This window comes from Rutidosis leptorrhynchoides, chromosome 1, assembly GCF_046630445.1.
Source record: "Rutidosis leptorrhynchoides isolate AG116_Rl617_1_P2 chromosome 1, CSIRO_AGI_Rlap_v1, whole genome shotgun sequence".
Lineage (NCBI taxonomy): Eukaryota > Viridiplantae > Streptophyta > Magnoliopsida > Asterales > Asteraceae > Rutidosis > Rutidosis leptorrhynchoides.
The window spans coordinates 178666623-178676142 of record NC_092333.1 but is presented as its reverse complement, the minus strand read 5'-3'; the positions used below and the strand labels follow the sequence as shown (position 1 = coordinate 178676142).

At 34.5% G+C, this 9520-nt stretch overlaps 1 protein-coding gene and 1 non-coding gene across 2 annotated transcripts; one reads left to right on the top strand and one right to left on the bottom strand.

The window, feature by feature from the left end:
- Positions 1 to 4269: 4269 nt before the first annotated feature.
- LOC139892237 (uncharacterized) lies at positions 4270 to 4860 on the top strand. Its single transcript, XM_071875285.1, has one exon. The coding sequence runs from the start codon at positions 4270 to 4272 to the stop codon at positions 4858 to 4860; it is 591 nt and encodes a 196-aa protein (XP_071731386.1).
- Positions 4861 to 9128: 4268 nt separating this feature from the next.
- On the bottom strand, positions 9129 to 9235 carry LOC139886937 (small nucleolar RNA R71). The gene has a single exon (XR_011772795.1). It is a non-coding gene; the product is annotated as a small nucleolar RNA R71 (small nucleolar RNA).
- Between the last annotated feature and the right edge of the window lie 285 nt (positions 9236 to 9520).

The following is a 9520-nucleotide window of genomic DNA, read 5'->3' as shown; positions in this document are numbered from 1 at the left end:
CGGGTCACCAGTTGCTTAACCACGGGTCGCCAATTTTTAACCACGAGTCGCCAGTTTCAAGCTCCGAGTCACAGGTTACTTAACCCTGGTCGCCAGTTGCTTAACTGGGTCGCCTGTTTTCAAATCTGGGTCGCCATTTTTGGATTCTGGGTCACCTGTTTCCATTTATGGGTAGCCAGTTTCCATTTTCAGGTCGCCAGTTTTCATTTCGAAGTCGCCAGTTATCAAACTGGGTCACCAGTTTAGGTAAATGGGTCGCCAGTTATGGTAACTGGGTCATCAGTTTCACCAACTAGGTCACCCGTTGGTGTAATTGGTTGGCCAGTTGCGTATTTGCACTCTGTATTTGTCGTATACGGATTCCTGATAGTTCGTCGTTTAAGCACTGATAAACGTTTTGTCTTGAAATTCAGTAAATGCACTTTCTTGGGGTTCCTTAAACTCATATTAGTCACACACAATCCCCTGAATCACCTCTGGATGTTCCTTGTGGTTGTATTTGAAGTATTGTGTAATTAGGGTTTTGTATGTGTTTTCAGTGTGTGTAAGTCTTGAAACCTCTGAATCTTTGTATATGAATCAGATGAGCTTCTAGGTTCTAGATAGATCTTCATATACATGTCTTGAATAAGTGTTGGCTTCTCTGATTAGTGATCTTGAGCTCTTGTGATGGTCTTCTAGGTTGGTTCCATGAAGTTAGGGTTAAAAAACCCTAATTTAGACTATTTCCACAGCTTTTCTGCAAACTGAGCTTTTAAACTCATGTTTAGCAAAACTTAGTGGATTAGTGTGTTTAGTGAACTATTTTGCTTGAAAACATGTAGAATATGAGTAGATATCGTTAGTAAAAACATGAATTTTTACGCGATATTGCGCGATATCAGAGAATAAAAAGGTGAAGGAGTGTAGGATTGGAGAATAAAATCGTGTTTTGAGTTAAAAGTTATTAGGTGAATTTGTAGGGGTTGGTAGGTGGAATTTGTTGGTAAATTTGAATGCATCTTTTATTTGGTTGTAAAGATATTACTATGTGAAAGAAATTAAGGTTCATGCAACTACACACAAAAAGGAAAGCGAAGAAATTAAGAGTAACATAATACCATTACACATGCTAACTTTTCCGATACCGTTTCAAAGCTTCAAGCATGGGAGGAAGATCATTCTTCCTAAAGGAAGACGATGGGTGGTACCACAAAGTGAAGAATAGCAGCAAAAGTGTACGCTCTCAACGATTTAATGATGGCGCTAGGGTTTCTGGTAAGTCAAAAATTTTCGTTACAAATCTGCCCTAGAAGATGGATCGTAGAGGGCTGTGGACCCTTTGCCAACCTTATAGTAAGATCGTTGACTCTTATGTTGCTTATAAGCGATCTAAACAAGGGTAATGTTTTGGATTTGTTACTTTTGAAGATGTTAAGGATGATGAAACCTTTGCGAGGTTACTGTGTACAATTAGGGTTGACAATATGAAGATGTATGCATCTGTGGCTAGATTCCAAAATAATAAAAACCCTAGGGCTTATACCTCAAAAACGTATGCCAGTATATCACAACCTAAGGTTCAACAGCCTCACAATAGGGTTCCTTCAAAGCCTGTCAATGGTGGAGTAGGAGATACTTCATGTAATAAGGATGAAAATTCATACACTAGTACGGTGAAAGGCACAAATAGTTACAAGAAACCGGTTCATCAGATCACGTTACTTGAACAGGATCTTTTCCAAATGAACAATTCAATGGAATCGGTCCTCATAAAAAAAGAAGTTGCTACTATGGGCAGTATACATACGATCATCAAGGAAGAGGGTTTGAAGACGTTTTATGGTTATGGTGTTCATTCCCTTCAATTGATGTGTGCACTGCCTTTTAGATTAATGATATGATGAGATCGTTATACATGCACATAAAACCGGTTTCTAAGAACTTTGTGGTAGATGAACGTATGGCTTGGGTCGAGATCTCTGGCATGCCTTTGTGCGAGTGGAAAGAATCAACATTTAAAAATATTGTTGCGGTCACAGGTAGATACATGTTTGATCATGATGCAGCCCATGATATTGTTTTTGCGCGCATTTGCGTCGCTACAAAAAATAGAAGCTACATTGAAGAAGACATTTCTGTGATAATTAATGGGGTGATCTTTGATGTTACTATCAAAGAGATGGGTTCTTGGAAAGTACGACTTGAACTAGATAATTTTGAAGAACCGGTTGAGGGAGGTTCTACTGTCCCATCGATTAGTGATACTAAAAGTGTTAAAGGTGCAAATAAAGATCTTGATGGGGAAGTTTTTCCTACATCAAATAATTACAAAAGGGATAACCCCAAGTTTCATGCTGACAAGAGTGATGGGGACCATGCTCAAGTACAAGTTGATAATAATAATGGTAAAGCAGATTCCATTTACAAGGGTTTTTCTTAATCATTTGTAAGGAATATTGAGGATGCCTCTAGGACTGCTATGATGGCAGGCATGAATGAAGAGAAAATTCGAACTTTATTTGCCTAGTTGATTAATCAAATCGGGGTTTTAACTAATAATAATGAAGCTCCTCTCTATAAATATTCGCGGTAGTAAGAAGAGGTAAAAAAGGATTTGGATAAAAGAAATGTGTTTCGCTAACAATATTCAATTTTTAGGGGTTCAGAAGTCGAAAATGACTAAGTTGGAGCTATTTAGAATCAAATCAATGTGGGGTAACTATGCTTTTGACTACGCTTGTTTTTTATCGAGGGGTATGTCGGGTGGTTTGATTTCAGTTTAGGGAGGAGTCCGAAAGATTTGATTTGATTTTTCATCCGGAGGAGGCAAATATATTTAATTCGTTTATCGGCAATACGGGATTAGTTGACATCCCTCTTGATGGTAGAAGGTTTACATGGGTAAATAAGTCGTCTTCTAAGATGATCCGGATCGACCATGTTCTTGTTTCTCCTAATGTTTTTGAATGTTTTGCAGATTTAAAACTTACCACTCTCGTTCGCGGTCAATATGATCACCTGCCTTTGCTTCTCCAAGATTTAAGTCATGACTTCGGCCCTACGTAAAAGCTTCAACTCGTAGTTTCTTTTTCCTGACTTTGATGTGAGGGTGAAAGAAGTTGCAGACGAGATTATGGATAACAGGCATACAACTTACCATGAAAAAATGAAGCACATGAAGGACAAAATTAAAGCATGGATCAGATCGAAGAAAGCTGCCATGGTGCCGAGAAAAGTGAGAGTTAACAATCGTATTAATGAAATTGATGTTGTCTTTGAAACATGTAACATGACTAAAGATTTCAGGACATAAAGAAGAGAGCTTGTTCAAGAACTTGACAATCTTAATAGAGCGGATGATTTGGATGTTATGCAAAAATGTCGGGTGAAATGGGATGCGAAAGGTGACGAAAATTCCAAGTTTTTCATTGTTTATTAAAACAACGGAGAAACGATCAAATGATAAAAGGTATTTCGGTAAATGGTGAGTGGCTAAATGACCCGACGGCTATCAAGCAAACTTTTTTTGATTTTTTCGCCAATAAATTTGCCACGCAAACTGTGGGTTCAGCAGCGTTGAATTGGACAGCAGACCGCTGCCTTTCTGCAGCGAATTCGATCGAGCTAGAATCTGAGGTGTCCGAGGAGGAGATACGTTTAGCCGTTTTAAATTGTGGTAGTGATAAAGCCCCAGGTCCCTACGGGTTTAATTTTTCCTTCATTAAAAGGTATTGGACGATTTTAAAAGATGAGGTGTTCGTTACTGTCAAGGGTGCTTTTCAGTGTAAACGGATGCCGAGAGGTTCGGGTTCCGCATTCATCACTTTAATTCCTAAAGTGAAGAATCTGTCATTCATAAAGGGTTATCGTCTAATTTCTCTAATTGGGGTGATCTATAAGATCATTACCAAAATATTGGCGAATAGATTAGCTAAGGTGATGGGCAATATTGTGTGTAAAGAACAATCAGCATTTGTTGCGGGAAGACAAATTTTGGATGGCCCATTGATATTGAATAAAAAGATAGAGTGGTACAAAAAGAAAAAGGGAGAAACTTATGATTTTCAAGATCGATTTTGAAAAAGCTTACGACACCGTAAGTTGGGAATTTCTTGATTACATGTTGTCGATTAAGGGTTTTGGAAGAACATGGAGGTCTTGGATTAATATGATTCTTACTTCAGCTCGTACTTCGATTCTTATTAACGAGAGCCCTACGAATGAATTCCCTATTCGTCGGGGGCTTCGTCAAGGTGACCCGCTAAGCCCGTTCCTTTTTTAATCGTCATGGAAGGATTACATATTTGTATCACTGAAAAGGTTCGTGATGGTGTGCTTCATGGTGCCTCGTTGGGTAATCCTTTGATATCTATTTCACATTTATTTTACGCTGATGATGCTATTTTTGTTTGTAAGTGGCATAGAGAAAACTTAGAAGCGATTCTCCAATTTCTTGATACGTTTCATACGACATCCGGCTTTGCCATTAATATGGAAAAGTCAGTTCTTTATGGTCTTGGAGTGGTTGATAATGATTTAGATACTATGGTGAATATTGCCAGATGCGCTAAAGGTACGACCCATTTCGCATACCTTGGCCTTCAAATGGGTGCTTCGATGAACCAGGTTAGTAATTGGAACGGTTTTATCGAGAAATTCAAAAAAAAGTTATCCGGATGGCAAGCTAATTTATTATCGACTGGTGGAAGGGCAACTTTGGTGAAATCCGTTCTTGGCTCGATGAGTATTTATTACCTTTCTTTGTATAAATGCCCCGAAACGGTAATTAACGAAATTGAAAATATTCGAGCGTCTTTTTTTAGGGTAGCACGAATGACAAACGAAGGATGCATTGGATTCGTTGGGATCAAGTTTTAGCTTCAAAGGAAAATGGTAGATTATCCATCGGTAGTATTCGGGCATTTAATCATGCTTTGCTACTTATATGTGTATGGCATTTTTTGACTAATAACGACTCGATGTGGGCTATAGTGATTAAATAGATCTACGGTGATGATGGTGGTTTGAACTTCATGGTTAAGGGGTCTAGTGTATGGTCCTCTATCATTAAGTTGTTTAATAAACTTAAGCTAGATGGGCCGCTTCCTTGTAACGTTTTAAGAGCCAAGGTGGGTATTGGTAACTCCATTAGATTTTGAAAAGATAATTGGAAAGGGGATGGTTATTTGGATTCTTGATAGTGCTCTAAATAAACATATATTTAGTATCAATATCCTTCCAATATGTAAAGCTTTTAGTTGTAATTGTTCTATTTTTATGTAATATTCGTTTAAATAAATAAGTGCGAAGACAAAAGAAGAAAATGACGATTTGAAGAAGCAAATGACCAAAAAGCTCAAATGTACAAGATATAATTCAAGTGGTTCAATTTATTGATGAGAAACGTCCAAAAATGATAAGAGTACAAGCCGCAAAACGCAAAGTACAAGATATTAAATAGTATGCAAGGACGTTCGAAAATCCGGAACCGGGACATGAACCAACTATCAACGCGCGACGCAACGGAGCTAAAATTACAAATCAACTATGCACATGAATATAATATAATATATATATAATTATATAAAATTATATATATTATATATATTAAATAAATATGTCGACAAGCTAGGAGCCAAAAAGTATGTGACCAGGAAATGACGGCCATGTGATCGCATGGCCAGAAGGTACAAAACTCATGCGACCGCATGAGTTACTGTAGCAGGCCAAGTTCTATAAAAAGTCAGTTTTTCGGACGAGTTAGGGACATATAATTCAATCTCTCTTACTCTAATATATATATATATATATATATATATATATATATATATATATATATATATATATATATATATATATATATATATATATATATATATATATATATATATATATATATATATATATATATATTTATAATTATAATTTTAATTTTAAGTTAATAATAATAAGGTTATTTTAAGAATGTTTTACGGGTTTTAAGTCGAAATTCTGTCCGTGCAACGCTACGCGATTAATCACCACTGTAAGCTATGTTCTTCCTTTTTAAATTAATGTCTCGTAACTAAGTTATTATTATGCTTATTTAAGCCAAAGTAATCGTGATGTTAGACTAAATATTAAGACGGGGTTATTAGATTTTGTACCATAATTAAGGTTTGGACAAAAGACCGACACTTGTGGACATTGGACTATGACTATTAATAGATAGGGGATATTGTCTAATTAAGCGACAACTTATTGGAACCTGTCGAACCTATTTTCAAATTAGTTAATCTAATAATTATTAAAATGATTATGTATGTTTTATTTAGTGACGTTTATACGACATCTTTTACGATCATTTAATTAATTATTCGGATTCGGTAATAGATTATTCATTCTGATCAAGTGGGTAAATTAATATTCATATCTCATTAAAACAGGGGTGGATTACATACAAGGATAATTGGTGTAATTGTTAACAAAGTATTAAAACCTTGAATTACGTGCAGTCGATAACCTGGTGTAATTATTAACAAATTATTAAAACCTTGTTACAGTTCGAATCCCTAATTAGTTGGAATATTTGACTTCGGGAATAAGGATAATTTGACGAGCATTTTATAATTATGACCGATGGACTATTATGCACAAAAACCAAATAGGTATCAAATAATCCAGGACAAAGGACAATTAACCCGGGTAACAATTAATCAAAACGTCAAACATCATGATTACGGAAGTTTAAATAAGCATAATACTTTTATTTCATATTTCATCGTACCTTTATTTACTGTCATTTTAATTACTGCAATTTACTTTATCACAATTTAAATTATGTCATATATATTATCGTCATTTATCTTTACGCTTAAAATTTAAAATCGACAAACCGGTCATTAAACGGTAAAAACCCCCTTTTATAATAATATTACTATATATAATTATATATGTTTTATACAAATATAATTGTTAAAAATATAGTACGTATCACTAGCTCCCTGTGGAACGAACCGGACTTACTAAAAACTACACTACTCTACGATTAGGTACACTGCCTATAAGTGTTGTAGCAAGGTTTAGGTATATCCCATTCAATAAATAAATAAATAACTTGTGTAAAATTGTATCGTATTTAATAGTATTTCGCAATAAAAATATAACTATTTCGTATACACCTCGCACTACATCAAGTTTTTGGCGCCGCTGCCGGGGACTCGGCGAAACGCTATATTTTTACGCTATATTTTAGTAAAACTATATTTTTGTAAAAATATATTATTTCTTATTTCATAAAAATATTTTGTATTTATAATAAGTGTTAAAAATAATAAAAAGAAAAAAAATATAAATATTTTTAAGATTTCGTTTAAAATATATAAAATTAAAAAGTATTTTTATTTTATTTTTAGTTTTTTTAAATATAAGTTTGTTTTTATTATTTTGTAAAAATTAAAATCTGAAAAAAATATATATATAATTAAAACGAACTGGGCCGAACACTGTAGCTGCCCAACTTATGGCCTGGATCCACAGTCCATGCGACCGCATGGCCACATAACAGAAGACTCATGCGATCGCATGAGCCTGTCTGACTGGTCTGATCCCAGAGCTGGTACGGTTTAGGGTTTAAATTATTTATTATTATTATTATTATTAAACCCTAATTAGGGTTAATTATTATATTAATTAGTTTTAGTTTTATTTATTTTGTATTTTTAAGTTTTAATTAGTTTTATTAATATATAAATTAATACTTTTATAAAATAATAATATAAAAATAATATTTTTATAAAAATAAGTAATTTTGTCACTTTTTATATCTTTTTATAAATTATATATTTTAATCGTTTAATTCCTAAATTGTATATTTATCGTTCGTAATTAGTTTTAAGTTTAGTATTTTGCCGTAGTTATTTTTATATTTCTAGTTTTTAGGCTTTGCCGTAAAATCCCTTAAGTGCTTTTTCTTTAGATTAAGATTTAGGCGCTTTAGAATTTTACGACGTTACTTATCGCTTTAGTTTTAAATAGATTTTAGTGCCTAATTAAGTTATTGCCGTTTTGGATATAGAATTCCTTTTAAGCTTTAATTCCTTTAGATGCAATTTTTAATATTTAGTTTTTAGACTTTTAAGTTTCGACGCTTTACTTTCTTATTTAATTTTTCGACCTTTTATATTTTTGACATTTTTCAACGCGCTCTTTTTCTTTCTCATTTCTACACTCTAGTTTTCAAGACATAGATTTTTATCTTCTTCAAAATTTCGACGAAAAATTATTTTAAGCGGTTAAATTGATAGACATCCAAAATTTTCTGGTTCGTAGTAATAGTTGGATTTGTTAGTGGCGAGTTGTGGGCTTCCGATTTAAAGGGTCCTGGCTACCTGCTGCATCTATTGGCTATTCGAAACGTGGGCAAAATCAGAAAAGTCTATTAATTTGATAACTTATATATTTTTTATTTTTATAACTAATATGATATTCAGTGAATGCACCGAGCAAAACGTTCACCACCTTTCATACGTTCACCACCTGTAACTTGATCAAGACATCTAGCCAATATTATCGCCGTTGATTTTTCTTTAGAATCATCATCTAGTCGAACAAGTACTCCAATTCAAATTTCCGATAATCCATTTTTTGAACCCGACTACACTACCGAGAACCCGGAGGATATTCAAGGACAATTCCAAGATCCTGAACCACTAATCATTCCTCCTGAGCCACAAATCGTTAAATCAGAATTCTTTAGTGATTCGTATTCAACAAATTCAATTATGGAAGTAACTGAACCTATAAGTATGGAAGACCGAATGAGAGCCACACGCACGGGCCAAGGTCACGCCATTATTAAGCCAGACATTAATGCGCCAGATTATAAAATCAAGGGACAAATCCTACACATGGTAACTAATCAATGCCAATATAGTGGTACGCCAAAAGAAGATCCAAATGAACATCTTCGAACCTTTAATAGGATCTGTACTCTATTCAAAATCAGAGAAGTTGAGGATGAACAGATCTATCTCATGTTGTTTCCCTGGACTTTAAAGGGAGAAGCCAAAGATTGGTTAGAAACGTTACCTGAAGGGGCGATTGATACATGGGAAGTCTTAGTTGAAAATTTTCTTAAACAATTCTTTCCGGCATCTAAAGCCGTGAGACTTCAAGGAGAAATTGTTACGTTCACACAAAAGCTAAATGAAACATTATATGAGGCATGGACAAGATTCGGAAAGTTGTTGAGAGGATGTCCTCAACACGGTTTAGACACTTATCAAATAGTACAAATATTCTACCAAGGTGTCGACGTTGCCACACGAAAAGACATCGACATAATAGCTGGTGGTTCCATTATGAAGAAAACTGCAACTGAAGCTTACAAAATTATTGATAACACAGCCTCCCACTCACATGAGTGGCATCAGGAAAAAGATATTTTTCGTTCATCTAAAGCGGCTAGAGCCGATTCTAGCCATGACTTTGATTCCATTTCCGCAAAAATAGATGCTTTCGAGAGACGAATGGAAAAGATGAATAAAGATATTCACGC

What these genes read in the sequence shown, in the direction of transcription:
- LOC139892237 (XM_071875285.1), top strand. Translation starts at nt 4,270, where the DNA reads ATGGAAGGATTACATATTTGTATCACTGAAAAGGTTCGTGATGGTGTG.